The sequence below is a fragment of the Xenopus laevis genome, chromosome 4L (assembly GCF_017654675.1).
Source record: "Xenopus laevis strain J_2021 chromosome 4L, Xenopus_laevis_v10.1, whole genome shotgun sequence".
NCBI lineage: Eukaryota > Metazoa > Chordata > Amphibia > Anura > Pipidae > Xenopus > Xenopus laevis.
In genome coordinates this window covers 11,154,176-11,176,159 of record NC_054377.1, presented here as the reverse complement: position 1 = coordinate 11,176,159, position 21,984 = coordinate 11,154,176, and the positions used below count along the sequence as shown (strand labels likewise).

Sequence of the window (21,984 nt, the reverse complement as noted above, 5' to 3'; positions counted from 1 at the left end):
TTACTAAACATAAAGTAGATTGGATAATGTCTCAAGAAAAATAAAACTAGTATTCTTTCAGACACACATAGCAGATTTCTGAAAACGTGGACACCACGGCTGGAATATAGATATGGGACAGATGGCCGCATTAAGGTAATGAGATCTTTCCCAAACAAGATCATGAACTAATAGGACTATAGATAGGCATGTCTTTTCATTTTCAAATTAAAATGTTTAAACTACTTTAGCGTAAGGTACAGAGTACACAGGATTAGTCGTCATAATATGGAATTATGATATCGGAAATAAATGATATAGAATAGGGCCTAGGCCTTTATTATGTGGAAAGGCAGGATGTATATGAATACTTAGGGTCAGATTTAAATAGGGTTGAATATTGAGGGTTAATTAACCCTCGATATCGACTGTCAAAGTTAAATCCTTCGACTTCGAATATCGAAGTCGAAGGATTTAGCGCAAATAGTTTGATTAATAGTTCGCAAATAGTTCGATTAAATCCTTCGAATCGTTTGATTCGAAGGATTTTAATCCATCGATCGAACAATTTGTCTTTGACCAAAAAAAGCTAGCAAAGCCTATGGGGACCTTCCCCATAGGCTAACATTGACTTCGGTAGCTTTTAGGTGGCGAACTAGGGGGTCCAAGTTTTTTCTTAAAGAGACAGTACTTCGACTATTGAATGGTCGAATAGTTGAACGATTTTTAGTTCGAATCGAAGTCGAAGTAGCCCATTCGATGGTCGAACTAGCCAAAAAAAACATTCGAAATTCGAAGTTCTTTTCCTCAATTCCTTCACTCGAGCTAGGTAAATGGGCCCCCTAATCTTGAGTTGGTCACTGGAATATATAATTTGTACTTAACTATACAATCTTTATTGATTGCTGATGGCTGCCTGTGTATTTTTCTTTTTTTGTGAATTCAAATAAAAAATATTGAAATATAAAAAGCTAAATAACTCAAAAACCACAAATAATAAAAAATGAAAACCAATTACAAATTGTCTCAGACTATCCCTCTCTACATCATACTAAACTGATCTCAAAGGTGAACAACCCCTTTAAATTCTCCATGTAATGAAGGCTATAACACACCTGGTGTTTACTTGGTACTTTATTTCTACTTTCTGTATGAGAAGCAAATAAAATAACAAATAAAGAATTATACTTCTCCCTATAAAATCTGTTCACAGAGATATGGGACAGGTGCCTGCACCAATACTGAACGAAGCATGACTTATGTCCTTATGAGTGTTATTGTAACGAGGGCACAGGCATTGGAGTAACTTCATATAATCAGACCACTAGGGCAGGGCCTGGGGGAAAGGGGGACTGGGAAGGACTCCCTGTGGGCATAATGGAGGCAGCACCGATTCTGGGGCTGCTGCCGCCAGAATCGTCCCGGAAGTTCGGTTCTTAAAGTTACAAGAGGCGGCTTTTTGCCGTCCCTTGTAACTGGCTGCTCACTGCCGCCTGAGGCAAGGGTCTCACCCACAAACCCAGAGAACCGCCGACCCGCGTCTATACCCGCTCCCTACACCTCTACCTGCAACCCGCGGGTACCCGACCCGCTGAAGGTCTCTAATTCACCTTCATTAGCAAAACTGTAATAACACATAAAAACCACATAAAGGTGTTGAAATTTTCATAACTTGCAAAATTTTGTAAAATCTACATCGTAAGTAGGGGGCGTGGTCACACACATGGGTGCGGTCAAAAAAATGTTGCGATCCACGCAGCAATTATTTTTGTCCCTCTTTCTATTTCCAAAATGTTGGTAGGTATGCAACGAACGCTGTAGCTCTCTGCACTCGTGGAGCTGAAATTCTAGGTTAAAAATGGAAATTCAGCTCTTAAAGTTACAAATGGTGGCTTTTTGCTGGCCCTTGTAACTGGCTGGTTCTTACCTTGCCTCATGGCTAGGGTTGCCTCCTTTTCTAGAAAAAAATACCGGCCTTCCTATATATTTATCTTTTTTCCCCTATTAATAACATTGGGATCAACCATCATTTTCACCTGCCAGACTGGTAAAATACCGGCCAGGTGGCAACCCTACTCATGGCAGAAGTGGCCGTGCCTATAGGAGCTATGTTTGTATTATTAGAATGACTGTCCTCCATTCTCTATCTCTTGTTGTCTCGCTTTTCCCTCTTCTGGCCAAAGTCTAGTACTACATGTTTAGCAAGGGATCACACCCCATATATCATCTTATGTAGTAGAGCAGCGGTCCCCAAACTTTTTTAGCCCCGGGGACCGGTATAGAGCCAAATCTTTTTGCAAGGACCGGGGTCAGTGTCCAATTCGTTATATGGAGCAAGCTCTGTTATGTATGGGACCTGTTATCCAGAATGCTCAGGACCTGGGGGTTTCTGAATAAGGGATCTTTCTGTAATTTGGATCTTCATCCTTTAAGTCTACTAGAAAATCATATAAACATGAAATAAACCCAATAGGCTGGTTTTGCTTCCAATAAGGATTAATTATATCTTATTTGGGATCAAGTACAAGTTACTGTTTTATTATTACAGGCGTGGTATCTATTATCCAGAAACCTGTTACATACCTCCCAACATTTTGGAAGTAAAAAGAGGGACAAAATTTTTTTTCCTGCACGTAGCGCAGCACATTTTTGACCACACCGCTTTCTGTGGCCACCCCCCCTAATTACCATGTTTGTTTTACAAAATTTGGCATGTTATGAAAGTTTGAAAATATTTCTCCTTATCTAAACTGTGTTTTTGGGTCTCAAAATTGTTACAAAGTATCTTATTTGCACCTGTTAGCTGCTCTCTGCTAAAAGCCAATTAAGTGAGAAACTTTGTTTCTTTTTCTGGCTGTTCAGTGCAGAGAAAAGAGGGACTTTCCAGTACAAATGAGGGACTGCAGGTTGAGCTGTTAAAAGAGGGACTGTCCCTCCGAAAAAGGGACAATTGGGAGGTATACAGAAAGCTCAAAATGACATACAGGCCGTCTCCCACAGACTCCATTTTTTCCAAATAATTGAACTCTGAAATAATTTCCTTTTTCTGTGTAATAATAAAACAGTAGCTTGTACTTGATCCCAACTAAGATATAATTAATGGCCTGGGCTTTAAATTAGTAGCCCAATTGGCTAGAAAACCGCCAACCTGGCAACCCTGGTATTGACAGAGGTAGGGAGTGACAATGCAGCCCATTAGTTTTTCTGTAAGATGTCCTAAAACGGACACCGTAATGTTCGATTACGCTACGCAACCTCAGCCGCCATCTTGGAGATTGGCAGTCGCGGTAATCCTCGGGGAGGCGGGGAACAGTCTCTTCGCTGACGAGCTCTGACGTCACGTCTCAGCTGTAGCGTTGATCCAAGATGGCGGCGGAAATGGAACAGCAGAACGCAAGATTGACCTAGAGTTGGGGGGCTCATACCGGAACTGTCAGCTGGACATGTGCCCGTTCTAAAGAGCCTGGGGCTCAGGTAATGGAACTTTATTTGGCAGAGAGCGTCGGGTTGGGCCCAAGCACTTTAGGAAGGGGGAGAGAAAACATTGGAGAGAGAGAGAGGGGGTGGAATAATGACGTTTATAATAATAGGAGCAGTAACAGGACCTGTGAGGGAACTGATTCCATAAAGACCTGTATAGTTTATGTCTGCCACGTCATCATCCTCCTCATCATCATCATCTCCCCCTCTGGCACCTTCTCAGTGCAGATGCTGCAGCTTGTCTGACTCATGTCTTCACTGAACCCTCTGTGTACACCTTGCTTTTAGTATGTTATATTTATATGTTATATGTATGTTCTACAATTACCACCTCTAAGCAGCTTCTCAATTGCTCTACATTATTTACTTTTATAGTTTTTTATTTGCCTTCTCCTTCTGACTCTTTCCAGCTTTGAAAGGAAAGGGGGGGTCACTGACCCCCATCTAAAATCAAATGCTCTGTAAGGCTACCAATTCTATTGTTATTGCTACTTTTTATTACTTCTCCAGGCCGCTCTCCTATTCATATTCCGGTTTCATATTCAAATGAATACATGGTTGCTAGGGTAATTTGGACCCTAGCAACTAGAATCCTAACCCTGCAAACTGGAGAGCCGCTGAATAAAAAGCCAAATAACTCAAAAACCACAAATAATAAAAAATGAAAAGCAATTGCAAATTGTCTCAGAATATCCCACTCTACATCATACTAAAAGGTAATTTAAAGGTGAACAAACCCTTTAATACTATGCCTGGCCCAATATGACTCATATAGAATGACAGTGGTTAATGTAGGGCATCGGTCATTGATTCCCAGTTTTGGCCTTTTGGGAGTTGGAGAAGAGCTCAATCCCCCGGAAAGTTTTTCACCGACTTCCAGTCTGTATTTGACAGTCCTTATATCTTGTGCATGTATCCCCAATGTATACTGGGCAGCCTCCTTATCTGCCACATCTTTATAACCACAATATCCCCAAGTGCACTGATGTAGAGGCATTCTAAGATCTCTCTCTCTCTCTGTATATTATAGATGTGAATAAGGGTAGGACTCCACAAGCGATTATGTCACGATCTGACGCACTGCGACAAAACGCATGCAACAAAAATAAGGTAAGATATAGAATTGTCGCATGGTGTCGCAGCGTTGACCTGACAGTCGTTTCGCGTCGGATCAACGCTGCGACACCATGCGACAATTCTATATCTTACCTTATTTTTTAAGAGATTGTTGCATGGTGTCGCAGCGTCTGCATCCGACAGTCGTGTCGCATTGGATCGCGTCGGATCAACGCTGCGACACCATGTGACAATTCTATCTCTTAAAAATAAGGTAAGAGATAGAATTGTCGCATGGTGTCGCAGCGTTGATCCAACACGACTGTCGGATGCAGAAGCAGCGTCTGCATCAGACAGTCGTGTCACGTTGGATCAACGCTGCGACACCATGCGACAATTCTATCTCTTACCTTATTTTTGTCGCATGCGTTTTGTCGCATTGCGTCGGATCATGACAAAATCGCTTGTGGAGTCCTACCCTAAAGCACCAGCATAATCAAGCTAGCCTTTATTGATAGCACATGGATAGAGAGGCCTGGAGTTGACATTCTGGAGGTGGCACAGTGGTGCATAGAATGCGTCCCCCGAAACATTAGTCGACCCTGGACTTCAAAGCTTTATTGTAAAAAATACATTGAGACCTTCTACATACCTCCTAATTGTCCTGTTTTTTGCGGGACAGTCCCGATTTTGACAGCTCAACCCTCAGTCTCAAATTGTTACTGAAATATCCTGACTTTCTCTTTGATCTCCTGCGCTGAACAGCCACAAAAAGATACAAAGTTTCTAAAATGTAACTAAATAATTAAGTATCTAGATGTAGGTTGAAATATATATATTGATATATTAAAGTGGTTGGTCATCTTGAAACAATCTTAGAGTATGATGTTGAGAGTGATATTCCAAGACAATTAGCAGTTGGTCTTCACTTTCTATTATTCGTGTTTTGTGTAATTACTACATTTCTGCAGTGTTACCGTCCAAATTCCCCTAGCAACCAGACAGTGGTTTGAATGAGAGACAGGAATATGAATAGGGGAGGCCTGAATAGAAAGAGGAGTAATAAAAAGTAGCAATAACAATACATTTGTAGCCGTACAGGGAATTCATTTTTATACGGGGTCAGTGACCCCTAGTTGAAAGCTGGAAAGATACAGAAGAAGAAGGCAAATAATTCAAAAACTATAAAAAAAAAATAATGGCCAATTGAAAAGCTGCTAAGAATCGGCCATGCTATAACATATTAAAAAGTAAACTTCAAGTTGAACCACCCCTTTGAACCTCAAGAAGTGTCCATTTGCTGTACTTCATAAATCTCCTTTTAAAGGGTTAAATCACCTTTAGTATGCTATAAAATGGCCTGTTCTCTGCAGTTTTTAATGACTATTTCCAGCTTTCAAATTGGGGTCACTGACCCCCTGCAGCAACATAACTATTGCCTTGTGAGGTTACAACTTTTTTGTTATTGTTTCTTTGTGTTCATCATCTTTCTATTCCGGCCTCTCCTATGCGCCTTCTAGTCTCTCCTTCACGCCACTGCCTGATTGCTAGGGTGACTTGGACCCTAGCAACCAAATACCTGCTGAAATACTAAACTGGAGAGCTGCTGAACAAAGAACTAAGTTAGTTAAAAAACGCAACATATACAAAGTGAAGACCAACTGCAATCTTAGACTATCACTCTACATCATTCTATAAATAATTTGTAAGGTGAACTAGCATTTGACATTGACTGAGAACCCCCGGCTTGGGGTAAGCACCAAAGATTAGTACAAGTATGGGATCCGTTATCCAGAAACCCGCTACACAGAAAGCTCTGAATTACAGGAATGCCGTCTCCCATAGACTCCATTTGGTCCGAATGATCCAAATTTTTAAAACTGATTTCCTTTTCCTCTGTAATAATGAAACAGTAGCTTGTACTTAAAGGGGTAAGTTAACTGTTAGTAGGTTGTAAAATGGACAATTCTAAGCAACTTTTTAGTTAGTCTTCATTATTTTATTTTTTTATAGTTTTTTAATTATTTGCCTTCTTCTGACTCTCATCGGCCTTCAAATGGGGGTCGCTGACCCCTTCTAAAAACAAATTCTCTGTAAGGCTACATATTTATTGTTATTGCTACTTTTTATCACTCCTCTTTCTATTCAGCCCTCTCCTATTCATATTCCAGTCTCTTATTTAAATCAATGCATGGTTGCTTGGGGAATATGGACCCTAGCAACCAGATGGCTGAAATTGCAAACTGGAGAGATGCTGAATAAAAAGCTAAATAACTCAAAAACCACAAATAATAAAAAATGAAAAACAATTGCAAATTTTCTCAAAATATCACTCTCAACATCATACTAAAAGTTATCTCAAAGGTGAAGATCCAAATTACGGAAAGATCCCTTATCCTGAAAACCCCGGGTCCCGAGCATTCTGGATTACAGGTCCCGTACTTGTAGTAAGTTCTCTGTCTGTGTCAGAATGGTTCCCTGGCTTCTCAATGTTATGTTCTTATACAGAGGCCTTATATGGCTTCCTCCTGTATCTGATTCCTCCCTGTATGACTTAATTTACTGCACTGGGGGTTCTGCCTTGAGAGAGAGGCGTTCTAGCATTACAGAGGGAGAGGGCAGAATCCTACCTCATCCTACTGCTCATCCTACAGAGGGGAGAGAGAACTAGTTCAGCCGGTTTTGTCATTTCATGAATTAGACAGAAATGAGACAGACCACGGAGGCGACTGTAGGTAGGGCAGCTCATCTCTCCTCCGCTCGTTAATGTCCTAGGATAAAATACAACTGGTTACACGTTAACCCTTTCTCTGCTGGTGGGGAAAAAAATGCTAGTGCTGCTCACTCAGTCTCTAAATTGAGGGGAAAAACCCCCCAAATATTTTATTTTAATTTCCAAGCAACTGTTCAGTTGGTCTTAATTATTTATTGGTTATTGTTTTTTAATTATTTGCCATTTTCTTCTGACTCTTAAAGCGATACTAACACGTTCCGGAATAGTTTGTCCTCAAAGCTGCCCCCAACCTTGCATCTTAGGATCTTGTTTGTGCACCAGAATGGGGAACCTGATGTCCATTCTAATGTACTGGTTACACAATTAAAGGGTAACGAGAGCGAGGCATTGTGGGGATTGCAGTGATACCTAGGAAGTGCTGAATGGAAAGTGAAAGTAATTGCAAGCCCCACCTCTATGCTTAAGAGGCATAGAGGAGGGGCAGGTAATATTTGATTGACAGCTGAGATTTTTAAATGAGTTTATGAATACTTAAATAAAAAAAAGAATTTGGGTTTCATGTTTAATCTGAGAAGGACTTTTATTGTACAGATGTTAATGTCTGGATGACAGGTCCACTTTAAGGGTTTGTTGCTGCTTTAAAGGTGAGCCACTCCTTTAAGCAAAACACCATTCAGGCTGCAGTAGAAGCGCAACTCCCGGGTTAACCTCAACCCAAAACCTCCTTATTTAGCAGGGGGGGGGGGTATTGGGCATTCTAGTTCCTCAATACTTGGAGGGCTCCTGGGTTTCAATCTCAGATGGAATATGTTTAAGGCAAGAGGGTCATTGGCCTGAGGGGAAGGAAGAAGTAGTTACAACACCTGGCTGTGCTGACCCACATTCCTAAGGATTTATTGACTCTGTGTAATTCTAAACTGTAAATACCAGCCAAGGGTGCGTGTAACTCCTCGTGTTCATGGTCACATTAACCCCATAATTCACCCAGAATATACACAGTGAGGCCATGTTGTTTCTTTGTTTACGCATGAGATAGTCTTCCCTAGTGAACCAGTCACAAACGTTTCAACTAATGCAGCTTTATTCGCGAACATTTTCATAGTCTGGACCAGTTCAATGGGGATTGGTGCATTTTCATAGTCTGGACTAGTGCAATGGGGATTTAGGAGCTGCATGCCGCCAATAAAATCCACAAAAAATAAGCCCGGGCCTTGGTGGCCTTTCCACAAATGTGACCTGGTTAGGTGTTGGTGGTTTCTATAGACCAGGGGTCCCCAACCTTTTTTTTTTTTACCCGTGAACCAAATTCAGATTAATGATGTGCGGGTCAGGCTTTTTCCAACCTGCATCCACCCGCCTTCCCACCATCCGAGCCCGACTTCCGGGTTCCTTTTATAGACCTGCGTCGCCCCGCCCCTTTGATGACATCACAAAAGGGGCGGACGAGAGGCGTGTGTCTATAAAAGTTCAACTCGGAGAGTAGTCAGAAGAGCTGAACCTTCACCCGCCCGCGACCCGGAAAGGGGGGTGCGAGGTCGGCCCGAACCCGCCTGGGTAAATCCGCGGATATCGGGCCGGCCCGCACATCACTAATTCAGATGTAAGAAGATTTAGGGAGCAACACAACCATGAAAAAAGTTCCAGGGGATGCCAAATAAGGGCTGTGATTGGCTATCTGGTAGCCCTATATGGACTGGTAGCCTATAGGAGGTTCTGTTGGGCAGCAGAGATATGGGGCCTGTTATCCAGAATGCCCGGAACCTGGGGTATTCCGGATAATGGACCTTTCCATAATTAGGATTTTCATACCTTAAGTCTAGTAGAAAATCATGTTAACATGAAATAAACCCAATAGGCTGGTTTTGCTTCCCATAAGGATTAATTATATCTTAGTTGGGATCAAGTACAAGCTACTGTTTTATTATTACGGAGAAAAAGAGAATCATTTTTAAACATTTGGATTATGTTGATAAAATGGAGTCTATGGGAGAAGGCCTTTCCGTAATTCTTAACTTTCTGGGTAATGGGTTTCCGGATAACGGATCCCATACCCGTACACCCGCTTTTCCTGCAACCAAAAAACGCCTCCTAACCTGAAATTCAAAAATAAGCTCCTGCTTTGAGACCACTGAGAGCAACATCCAAGGGGTTGGGGAGTGACATGTTACGCATGAGCCTCTGGATAGATTGACTGTGATGGTCTATAGAAGTGATCCCCAACCAAACAGAAAATGTTATATGCCGATACACTGTAATGATGTGTGGGTCGGGGGCGGGTTCAGGCCGACCCTGTTGCACCTTTTGCTGGATGTGGGCGGGTTCATGTTGAGCTCTTCCTGCCCGCGATTTTAGACTGCCGGCTTCCCGCTTTATAGGCGGCCCTGCTCCGCCCCTTTTGTGACATCATCATCAGCGGGACGGCCTGGGCCTATAAATGGAGGTGGGGAAGCTAGGTGCAGGCAAGCTCAGGTTTGGGTGCGGGCTGAGCTTTTCTCGACCCGCACAGCACTACATTTCTCCGCCATAATGAATTAAACAGCGGATCAGATTGGAAGTAAAAAGCTAGTTTTGCTACCGGTCAGAATGATGGCCCAGTATATGCATTAACTCGTTATCCTCTGTTTCAGAGCCAATTAAGCACAATGTGGAAATGGTATTCTGGGGATGAGTCAACCCTTCAAGGAGGAGTAAGTGTCCGTTTTAATGTTTTCACTATTTAATGTGCACCCCTCTCTAGTACGCTTGTCTTTAGCTGCTTTATATACAGTTCCATTAAATGGGGGGCGACTGAAATCTGACAAGGCCTTTTCCCCTAAATGTTAGAATATAGAGTGCTGTACAGGTATGAGACCTTTTATCCAGAATGCTCAGGACCTGGGGTTTTTCTAGATAACAGATTTTTCTGTAATTTGGATCTTCATACCTTAAAGGGGTGGTTCACCTTTAAGGTAACTTTTAGTATGTTATACAATGGCCAATTCTAAGCAACGTTTCAATTGGTCTTCATTATTTATTTTATTCATATTCCAGTTTCTTATTTAAATCAATGCATGGGTGCTAGAGAAATTTGCACCCAAGCAACCATATTGCTTAGAGTTGCTGAATAAAAGGCTAAATAACTCAAAAACCAATTGCAAATTGTCTCTGAATATCACTCTCTACATCATACTAACAGTTATCTCAAAGGTTTGCTTCAGAAGACTACTGTAGTTTATATAAACAAACTGTTGTGTAGCCATGGGGCCAGGGGCGTATTTATAATAAGGCACCCAAGGGCCTGTGCCTAGGGCGGCAGGTTTTGTTGAGGGGGCGGCCCTCAGGTGCCTATAAATTTATTTTTTAAATTTTAAAAAAATCCAGTGAAAGAACTGGGGGGGGCTGGGTGGCGTAAGTGACGTCACACGCACACGTCGCAACTGCCGCAACGTCCGTGTGTGTGACGTCACGCACACCGTTTAGGGGGTTTGTTTAGGTCCGGTGCCTAGGGCAGCATCAGAACTAAATACAGCCCTGATGAGGGCAGCCATTCAAGCACAGGATACACCGTAGATAACAGATAAGTACTACTATAGTTTATATAAACAAGCTGCTGTGTAGCCATGGGGGCAGCCATTCAAGCACAGGATACACCGTAGATAACAGATAAGTACTACTATAGTTTATATAAACAAGCTGCTGTGTAGCCATGGGGGCAGCCATTCAAGCACAGGATACACAGTAGATAACAGATAAGTACTACTATAGTTTATATAAACAAGCTGCTGTGTAGCCATTGGGGCAGTCATTCAACCTGGAAAATAGGAGAAAATGCACAGGTTACATAGCAGATAACAGATAAAACACCATTGTATTGGACAGAGCTTAGGGAAACATAGTTATATACTTATATAATACACAAAAGCCATGAATATCCTGTAAATTATATCCTTATAAACGGTGAGTTCTGATGTCATCAGTTATAAACGGTGAGTTCTGATGTCATTTCTGTCACATGACTCACTGAAATTTGTGTATTATAATAAATAAAGTACCCCCAGTTGTAAAATATGAGGATATTAGAATTTACCTCGGAGTTCCATGACCTGTATAAAAACACTCGGCCTTCGGCCTCGTGTTTTTATATGGTCATGAAACTCCTCGGTAACTTATAATATCCCTATATTTTATAAAAGGGGGTACTTTATTCACTATATAGTGCAATACATATGTATTTTTTTTTTTTATCCCTTTTAATATGTAGGCTCCAGACAATGAGGGGAGCCCCGCTGGCACCATGTCGGTTGCAGATCTGACAGAACAGCTGGCACAGACCGAACAGCTGGTGGTTCAACTGAAGGAACTTATCAGAGAGAAAGATAATGAGCTTCGCAAGAAGGATCAACAGCTCAAGGTCTGTTTGCGGTGCTTTCTGGAGACTTGTTATCTTGTAAATCACTGTGGTCCTTTGTAAGATAACAAATTCCTAGCGCTAGTGGGGAATCATTGTACATCAGCTGTTGCAAACTAATCCCCCACTGCTCTATCTTCTATAGGCAGCTTTTATAGTTCAGCTGTTGCCAAGCTTCAGCTCTCTCTCCCCCTCGCTTTCTCCCCTCTCTCTCTCTCTCTCTCTCTCTCTCTCTCTCTCTCTCTCTCTCTCTCTCTCTATATCTGTCTATCGGTCCGTCTATCGGTTCCGTCTATCGGCCCGTCTATCGGCCCGTCTATCGGCCCGTCTATCGGCCCGTCTATCGGCCCGTCTATCGGCCCGTCTATCGGCCCGTCTATCGGCCCGTCTATCGGCCCGTCTATCGGCCCGTCTATCGGCCCGTCTATCGGCCCGTCTATCGGTCCAAAAAATAGGGCAGATATTGATTGGGCAAGTTTGATTTTCCCTTGAGATCAAGGACCGCATCGGCTAATTGATGCTGTCCTCGTCCCATCATCGCTCAATGTCATCGTTATAATCTGATCATTTGGACCTAGGGCCGAACAGTCAGATTTGCCCAGTATCGCCTCTGCTCGTTTGGCAACCTTGTGTATTGTATGTCCACCTTTAGTTTGTTCATGCCAGACTGGATGTAGTTCATTAGATTCCACAGGGTGTAAATAATTTACTAACATAGAAAATGCCTTTGTAATCCAGGAAGAGAAAGAATCTGCAGAATCTAAGATATCAAAGGCCAAGCTTCAAAATAAAGCGAAGATTGTATCGCTGACATCACAGCTGGAAGAGCTAAAGAAACAGCAAGCTTCATCCAGACCACATGAAAAAAAATCTGAAAGCAAAAAGGTATATGTTTGCTTATAAATCCCAGGAAGGGACTGACACATGCAATCCTTACTTGAAAAACCGACAGTTTGCACTTTTGGGTGTTAATTGCCTGCTTGGACCCGCAACAGGCACATTCAGGCAGTTGCATATAAGAATGAAGGTCCTGTTGGAAACTTTTCCCCCTGCCAGTGGAGCTGCAAAAATAATCAGGACTGAAAAATGCTCCAGTTTTTCTTTGTGTTAACTTTTTGTTTGTTATAGATTGGCCAATTCTAAGCAGCTTTTCAGTTGGTATTCATTGTTTACTTTGTATAGTTTTTTTCATTATTTGCCTTCTTCTTCTGAGTCTTTCCAGTTTTCAACTGGGAGTCACCATCTAAAAAACAAATGCTCTGCAAGGCTACAAATGAATTGTTATTGCTACTTTTTATTACTCATCTTTCTATTCAGCCCCTCTCCTATTTATATTCCAGTCTCTTATTTAAGACAATGCAAAGTTGCTAGGGTCATTTGGATCCTAGCATCTCGTCTGCTGAAACTGCAAATTGGAGAGCTGCTAAATAAAAAGCAAAATAGCTCAAAAACCACAAATAATAAAAAAATTAAAACCTAATGCAAAATTGTCTCAGAATATCCTTTTCTACATCATACTAAAACTTAAAGGGATACTGTCATGGGAAAATTTTATTTTTTAAAATGAATCAGTTAATAGTGCTGCTCCAGCAGAATTCTGCACTGAAATCCATTTCTCAAAAGAGCAAACAGATTTTTTTATATTCAATTTTGAAATCTGACATGGGGCTAGACATTTTGTCAATTTCCCAGCTGCCCCAAGTCATGTGACTTGTGCTCTGATAAACTTCAATCATTCTTTACTGCTGTACTGCAAGTTGGAGTGATTTCATTCCCCTCCCTTTTCCCCCTCAGCAGCAAAACAAAAGAACAATGGGAAGGTAACCAGATAGCAGCTCCCTAACACAAGATAACAGCTGCCTGGTAGATCTAAGAACACACTCAATAGTAAAATCCCATGTCCCACTGAGACACATTCAGTTACATTGAGAAGGAAAAACAGCAGCCTGCCAGAAAGCATTTCTCTCCTAAAGTGCAGGCACACGTCACATGACCAGGGGCAGCTGGGAAATTGACAAAATGTCTAGCCCCATGTCAGATTTCAAAATTGAATATAAAAATATCTGTTTGTTCTTTTGAAAAATGGATTTCAGTGCAGAATTCTGCTGGAGCAGCACTATTAACTGATTCATTTTGAAAAAAAATTTTTCCCATGACAGTATCCCTTTAAGTCAAAGGTGAACAACCCCCTTTAACATATAAAGCTGCAAGTGAGAGAAGCTGTTTTCAATAGGGACGCACTGAATTCTGGATTCGGTTTGGGATTCGGCCTTTTTCAACAAGATTCGGCCGATTCCTTCTGCCCTGCTCAACCAATTAGTTTGCATATGTAAATTAGGATTCGGATTTGGTTCGGTATTCAGCCGAATCTTTCACAAAGGATTTGGGGGTTCGGCTGAATCCAAAATAGTGGATTCGGTGCATCCCTAGTTTTCACTAGCTTTTATGGGACATAAACTTTCATACGATTGCTGTCAGGGGCAAAACATCGGCTGGTCTGTTCTTTTACTACTTTATTTGATCAGAATGGTCAGTGGCAGGTCAGGAGATGGGGACGTCCAATCATTCGAGAATTCGAACGATTGGATCTTTGCATCTATGGCCAGCTTTAGGTTTTAAGGACTGTCTATTAAGATAATCCCCTGTATTGTGGCCTGTAGCTGAGAAACCATTTATCATAATAGAGCATCAGTTCTGATGGGCAGAGCATTCCTGAATTTGTGTGATCATGTGCAAACATTCAGCTCTCAATGAAGCAAGTGATTCACTGATGAACAAGGGATTGTTTCAGGCTGTTGAAACATCCGTGGAATTTGCTTATCCAATATTTATTCACGGTTTCTCTCTCTTTTTTTTTTTAACATTTTTTTTTAAAGGCCTCTGGTGATGGAGATTACGAGAACAGTTCAGCAAATCGAGGAAAAATTCTTCTGTTAAAAAGGCGGGTGGAAGAATTAGAGTCACAGCTAGCACATAAAAATGAAGAACTTCAGAAAAAGGTATATAATAGCGTACATGCACTTTACTCTTATAGTATAGAAATATTTAATATATCTGCATTATCAGGGGTTTGTTTCCCTCTGGATGTTGTTTGGTCTTACAGTGTCTGGCAACACCTAGAGAGCAACAAGTTGACAAACACCAGTGTAGGTCACTTTTCTCTGTCGTCTTAAAGGAACAGTAACACCAAAAAATGAAAGTGCTTTAAAGTAATGAAAATATCATGTAATGTTGCCCTGCACTGGTAAAACTGATCTGTTTGCTTCAGAAATACTACTATAGTTTATATGAACAAGCTGCTGTGGAGCAATGGCGGAAATTGAAAAACGGCTATATGGCACAGGGTGACTAATGGATAACAGATAAAACCATTAGACAGACAGAGCTTATTTGCTGTCTGCTGTGTAACCTGAGCCTTTCCTCCTTTGAATGGCTGCCCCCATTGCTACACAGCTGCTTATCTATATAAACAATAGTAGTGTTTCTGAAGCAAACACAGCAGTTTTACCAGTGCAGGCCAACACTGCATTATATTTTTATTACTTTAAAACACTTTTATTTTTTGACGTTACTGTTCCTTTAAGGGGACACAGGGACTGATGGGGTTAAGCTCCATCCTCTATGAGGCAGGACACTTGAATAGTAATTAAGGGGTGTGCCCATCAGGCTTTACCCCTCACACTGTACATCCTATTCAGTTTTTTTTTTAGGTGTCTTGCTTCCGGGAGGTTGGATCTGCGTGTGATGCTATGTTCAGCTCTGGCTGATACCCGGGGTAAGGCCGAAAAAGCAGGGTTACCTGTTTTATATGGGCAGCCCCCTACGAGGTGCAACACACCGGGGTCATTACCTAGCATAAAGCTATACAGACCACCTAGACGTTACCTGTGCTGCCTGACCCAGTGCAGAAGGTCTGGCCTGTGTGAGGGGTAAGTGGCATGATGCCTGTTTTACCAGGAATGTTGCCTAAATATTGGGTTTCTCCCCCCCGATTTCCGCTGCCATTGCCTGACATTCACTCGACATGCCGCAGTCTTCAGTGCCTTAGGGGGAATGGGCGCAGATACCAGCGCGCTGTGTGAAAGGACTGGAGGCTGCAGTTAGTAGCTCCCTGGCTGACATGTGGCTGAGTTCGGGAGCGCATAAGGGTTGGAACGCATGTGCGTTCCTCCTTCTAGTCCTCCGGCGGCCATTTTCTTTTGGCGCGATGGGAAGTGCATGTGCACATTCGCGCACGTATTGGAACGCAAACGTGCAGCAGTCTTGGCGGCGCAAAGAATAGACACACTCTCAGGAGCTCTTAAAAGAGCGCTCGGGTCTGGGGCTCCCTGCAGGCGATACCCTTCACACTCGACCTCCTTCTTTAAACATGGCAGAAGGTAGGCCAGTGGGAATATTCACGTGGTCCGGGGGGGAAGGTCCCATCTTCAGCACAGGTGAGGTACCTGGCTTGTACTAATTGTCAGCTAAAGTTTTCTGGGGGCCAGGGGGAGCCGCTGTGCAGGTCTTGCACTCGGGCAGGGGGCAACCAGCGCCTCAGGGGGTCTCCCAGCTGCACAAGTTGAGAATTCTCCCCGAATTGACACACAGGAGTTAGACTCCAGAGTTTCAGCGGAACCTCCTCCCCCTCTATGGGCTGTTCAATTGTCCCAATCCCTGGCATCTCTACAGGGGTTACCTGCCGTTGCAGACAACCTGGGAAAAGCATTTGTCAGGCTCAGTCACAAGTCCGGTGCTAAACGCAGACGGTTAGATGACACAAAAGAGGATGCTGTCAATACTGCTAGGTCTGATGAATCATCTCCTGAACAACACTCATCTCACCCTGAGGGTGAAATTGCTTCTTCTGGTGAGGGGGATTACCAGTATGAGGGCAGAGACCGTGATAATTTACACAATGTAGACGGCATTATTAAGGGGGTGCTTGAGGTACTGAATATATCACAGAAGCCCAAACAGGCAGATGAGGCGCCTACCCTATTCAAGAGGCAGCACAAATCGTCAGTCTGTTTCCCAGAGCATGAACAACTGCAGAGTCTGATTCAAGACAAATGGAATTCCCCTGAGCATAAATTTCAGGCAACCAAGACATTTTCAAAGTCATATCTGTTCCCAAAGGAATTGGTAGAAAAATGGTCAAACCCACCGGCAGTAGATGCTCCAGTGTCTAGACTTTCAAAGTCCACCATCCTACCAGTCAACTACGCAGCAGCATTCAAAGACCCTTCAGATAGGTCAGAGGGCTTTCTACGAGCAATTTACACCTCAACGTTGCGTCCCTGTTTGGCATCAGCATGGGTGTCCAGAGCTATACAGGCATGGTCGGGGTCTCTAGTTAAAGACATTCAGAATGGGACTTCTCGACAGGAACTGTTATCATCCGCACAAGCCATAGTGGAAGCATCTAGTTATCTTTGTGATACCACTCTGGACACATCCCAAATTACGGCGCGCAGTTCAGCATTATCCATAGCGGCGCGCAGAACACTGTGGCTCAAAAATTGGTCGGCGGACCTTAGCTCCAAGAAATCCCTAACTTCGCTGCCTTTTAAGGGTCTTTGGACATCAAGGATGCATACCTCCACGTCCCAATATGGCCTACTCATCACCGTTCTCTTCATTTTGCATTCAAGAACAAGCGATATCAGTTTGTGGCACTTCCGTTTGAACTTTCGTCTGCCCCCAGGGTGTTCACTAAGTTAATGGCAGTAACAGCAGCCACGTTGAGATTACAAGGGACCTCAGTGACTCCCTACCTGGACGATCTCCTCTTGAAGGCCAGATTAGTGATGAGGGCCAAGGAGGATCTACAGAAGGCGGTACAGCTGCCACCGGATGGCCTCAGGGCTCACTCCACTAGAGCGGTGGGTGCCTCCTGGGCATGGCGCAACTCGGCTTCCTTAGAGCAGATCTGTAGGGCGGCTACCTGGTCCTCTACTCTACAAATTCTACAAAGTCGACATATATTCTTCTGCCGAGGCCTCCCTTGGACGGAAGGGGTTGCAATCCGTAATCAAATAATTGTATTCCATATATGTATATACAGCTTGCTCCCACCCTGCTGTTGTTGGGACTCCCATCGGTCCCTGTGTCCCCCCTAAGACGACAGAGAAAACAGGATTTTTGATACTCACCATTAAATCTGTTTCTCTGTAGTTGAAAGGGGGACACAGGGCTTCCCGCCCTCGGCGAGCTGTGAACGTTTGGTCGCATTGAATAGTTCTTTGGTTTACTTTCTGTCTGTTAATAGTTTTTGTCACAAAACAAGGAAGTAAAAAAATGTTTTCTCTGTCGTCTTAGGGGGACACAGGGAACCATGGGGTTAAGCTCCATCCTCATGGTTCCCTGTGTCCCCCTTATGACTACAGAGAAACAGATTTAACGGTAAGTATTAAAAATCCTGTTTTCCCCTTCCCACTCTTAATTTGCATATGCAAATTCAGATTCGGTTCAGTATTGGACCGAATCTTTAACGAAGGATTGGGGGGTTCGGCCAAATCCAAAATAGTGGATTCGGTGCGTCCCTAAATCAAACTTACGTATAATGATAGGGGAACAATTTTAGAAAATATGGGAAACTTGGTTAGACGCCATCCCTCATGTATCCCTACCAGATGTCTGGTCCTCTAGGTTTTGTCACTGTATATGCAAAATAATTGTAAACAGTAGTCATGTAAGTGTCAAGTTTGTTTGCTTTATTTTTTAATAAATTTTTCTTATGTCCTAATAAATTTTTCTACTTTTTACATTTGTTTCTTTATTATTGGAGATCCTCACTTCCTTTTTGGATACAGTGTTTTTTTTGCTTTATTTTTGTCCTTTCTTTTCTGTTTTGAAAATGCTAAATAAAAACCTTTAACACCAAGGTAGATATTTTGATTTCGACTTGTGCTTTATCTATTGTTCACAGTAGGAGAGGATGATGCTAAATTCTGTGATGTTTGTGTTCACTGTTTCTAGGAGGCTGACCTGGAGCAGCAGAGGTTGCGGGGCTCTCAGATGGATGCCATGCTTAGTGAAAAAGAGCAGAAACTGGCTGCCAAAGAGGCCTATATTATCGACTTGCAGATGGCTGCAGGATCAAACACATCCAAAAATGTACCCAGTTCTCAAGATAACACCCAGGTATTTTTCAGCTGCGGAAAAAATATAATTGCTGAAAGGATGAAAAGGCGGCACTCTGGTAAGATAAAAAGGTGGTTTTATTCCAACAGGTCACTGACCAACATCACCTGACGCTTTTTGGAAGTAACTCCCTTTATCATATCATATTATAGAAAAAATATAATTCCAACCAGGTTTAGTCCACATGGGTAAAGTCCAAAGCACTGCGGCACAATGACAAGATGAATGTGTTTATATTCGTGACGTTTATTGGCTCCAATTCAAGTAGACAAAGGGCCCTTTGTCTACTTGAATTGGAGCCAATAAACGTCACAAATATAAACACATTCATCTTGTTAGTGTGCCGCAGTGATTTGGACTTTGCATGTGTATTCCCAAACCCATGGCAGGTGTGGTATTTTACTGCTGAACACCTGTATCGAAAGAAAGTATACAGAGGTAGAGCACTTCAATATTTTGAAGTCCACATGGGTAGTCAGATCATTCATATCATGGCACTAATAAAGAGACATAATCAAAAGGATTTGACCGCTCCAAACTTACTCCACATGTGTGCTCCTTAAAGACACCACCACTGAATATCCCGGGTGCTCTGCCACCAACCTTCCCACTGTAATATACCGAACTTGAAAAGATAGAGCATGATTAAGGGAGTTGCTCCCGAGATGCTTCAGGTGGTGTTGATCCGTAACCTGTTGCAATAAACAACCTTCTTTTATCCGGAGGGCTGCCTGCTGTATCTGAAATATTCTATGAAATTAAATAAAATAAGATGATTTTTACGGTGGTAAGAATTTCATGACAACACACATAATTTATCGTATGTCTTTCCAACCCAGGAAACAAACAAAGACACAGCTAATCAGGAGCTGCAGATCCTAATCCAGAACCTTACAAGGAAAGTGGGGGAAAGTGACGAAAAGTGTAGCCTTCTCCAAGAGCAGGCCGAGAGTTTAAAAACCCTACTGAACAAAGAGAAGGATCACTTCAAGGAGAGGGAGGCGATGTACACGGAAAATGTGAGTAAGCCTTTCCAGGATGGGAAATGGGTGGCTGCAACTGCAAACACTGTTTGGTTAATTTAAATATGATCACAAGGAAGCTTACTTTTTTGGAATAATTGCATGTTTCTTTCAAGTTAAAACCAACATTTGTAATTCAATTTGTTGTTTTACTATGATGCCCTGGTAGCTGTTTAACAAGGGACATACAGTCCCTCACGAATTTGCCCTGCCCTAGAAACGGCTGGTTTTTGGCTATTGAATAGCCTTAAAGGAATTGTTCAGTGTAAACATAAAAACTGGGTAAATAGACAGGCTGTGCAAAATAAAAAATGTTTCTAATATAGTTAGTTAGGCAAAAATGTAATGTATAAAGGAGTGACAGGATGTCTAACATAATAACCAGAACACTAGTTCCTGCTTTTCAGCTCTCTTGCTTTCCACTAGGGATGCACCGATTCCACTATTTTGGATTCGACCAACCCCCGAATCCTTTGTGAGATCCTTTGGCATATGCAAATTAGGGGTGGGAAGGGGTACAAATTTTTACTTCCTGGTTTTGTGACAAAAAGTCACGCGATTTCCCTCCCCGATCCTAATTTGCATATGCAAATTCGGATTTGGTTCGGCCGGGCAGAAGGGTTTGGCCAAATCCTGCTGAAAAATGCTGAATCCCGAGCCGAATCCTGGATTAGGTGCATCCCTACTTTCCACTGATTGGTTACCAGGCAGTAACCAATCAGTGACTTGAGGGGGGGGCACATGTGTCTTAACTGTTTGCTTTTGAATCTGAGCTGAATGCTGAAGATCAATTGCAAACTCACTGAACAATTATGTCCCATGTGGCCTCCCTTCAAGTGTGTGACTAAAGGTGGCCATACACGGGCCGATAAAAGCTGCTGACAGACCGAGTCGGCAGCTTATTGGCCCGTGTATGGGACCCTCCGATTGGCTTCTCCGATCGACATCTGTCCAAAAATCGGGCAGATGTCGATCGGACGGGACTAAAAATCCCGTCGGATTGCAGCTGCATCTGTTTGTTGATGCAGTCCCGCAATCCGGCTGCCCGTTAGCCATCGTTAGGATCCAATCGTTGTGCCCTAGGGTCAGCCCAGATCAGCCCGATATTGCCCACTTCAAGTGGGCATATTGGGGGGTGATCCGCTCGTATGGCCACCTTTACTCAGAGTTAGAGAGGTGAAAAGCAGGAAGTAGTGTTCTGGCTATTATGTTACACATCCAGTCACTCCAGCCTTTATACATTACATTTTTGGCTAACTACTGTATATTAGAAACATTTTTTATTTTGCACAGCCTGTCAATTTACACAGTTTTTATTTTTACACTTAGCTGTTCCTGTAACCTAGCACCCTATGTTTGGGGACCCATTAACTCTACTTAGCGAAAATAGAATTTACATTTTTATTTTTTTCATTTAATAAAGCTGTCAAAGACATCCGGTCCTTCAGCCAAATTAGCATCACTGGAACACCAACTTTTATGTGCCTACACAGTACCTGCCTACCAGCCGAATTGTCTGCTGTAGACAATGGCACTGACATGTACATGAATAGAAAGCATCTGTCAGCGGAGGCTTGTGTTTTCATCATTACTGTTCTGCCTAAAAGGACCAGGCCAATAAAAGCAACCCCTTTAAATAAGCATTATTGTCGCTAAACCAGTTTACATTTGTTCTCCAAAGATAATGCCGAGTAGCTTACATTTCCAAATGATTGCTTTTTGTAAAGAAGTCTCTAAATTATAATCAATTGGTTTGCGGTTTCTTTGGTTCTACCCACCTTCACTATGAGAGACTGACATGGCAGTTAGGATGAGGTTGCTTTTCTCTTATGATTTTTTCCAAACACCTACCACTGCGGAAAAAGCAATTGTATTTTGTTCAGCTCTAAAAACAATCCCACCTGGCCTTTGCATAGTGTATGCAGACACAGTGCATGATTCATAGGTGCCGCCTTCTTGCGATGTAGCTGCATTTTAAAGGGATTCTGTCATGATTTTTATGGTGTAGTTTTATTTCTAAATTACACTGCAAATAATTCACTTTACAATATAAAATTTAATTCCTGAACCAGCAAGTTTTCTTTTTAGTTGTAATATAGGTGTGTAGGTGCATCTCAGGTCATTTTGCCTGGTCATGTGCTTTCAGAAAGAGCCAGCACTTTTGGATGGAACTGCTTTCTAGCAGGCTGTTGTTTCTCCTA

At 42.5% G+C, this 21,984-nt stretch overlaps 1 protein-coding gene across 10 annotated transcripts in view; it reads left to right on the top strand.

Annotated features, from left to right (window-relative positions):
* Nucleotides 1-3,289: 3,289 nt before the first annotated feature.
* Nucleotides 3,290-21,984, top strand: part of XB1001290.L (provisional ortholog of golgin B1 L homeolog) — a 74,636-nt gene continuing 55,941 nt past the window's right edge. For 8 of the 10 annotated variants that reach the window (XM_018257372.2, XM_041589835.1, XM_018257367.2 and 5 more), the window contains exons 1-7: nucleotides 3,291-3,453; nucleotides 9,877-9,936; nucleotides 11,490-11,639; nucleotides 12,375-12,521; nucleotides 14,513-14,635; nucleotides 18,597-18,761; nucleotides 19,601-19,780. In XM_018257372.2, the coding sequence (XP_018112861.1) occupies nucleotides 9,892-9,936; nucleotides 11,490-11,639; nucleotides 12,375-12,521; nucleotides 14,513-14,635; nucleotides 18,597-18,761; nucleotides 19,601-19,780 (810 nt within the window). In that variant the 5' untranslated portion in view covers nucleotides 3,291-3,453; nucleotides 9,877-9,891. Of the gene's footprint in view, nucleotides 3,454-9,876; nucleotides 9,937-11,489; nucleotides 11,640-12,374; nucleotides 12,522-14,512; nucleotides 14,636-18,596; nucleotides 18,762-19,600; nucleotides 19,781-21,984 lie in introns of all 10 variants that reach the window. The other 2 variants (XM_018257369.2, XM_018257368.2) reach the window with 2 other exon arrangements.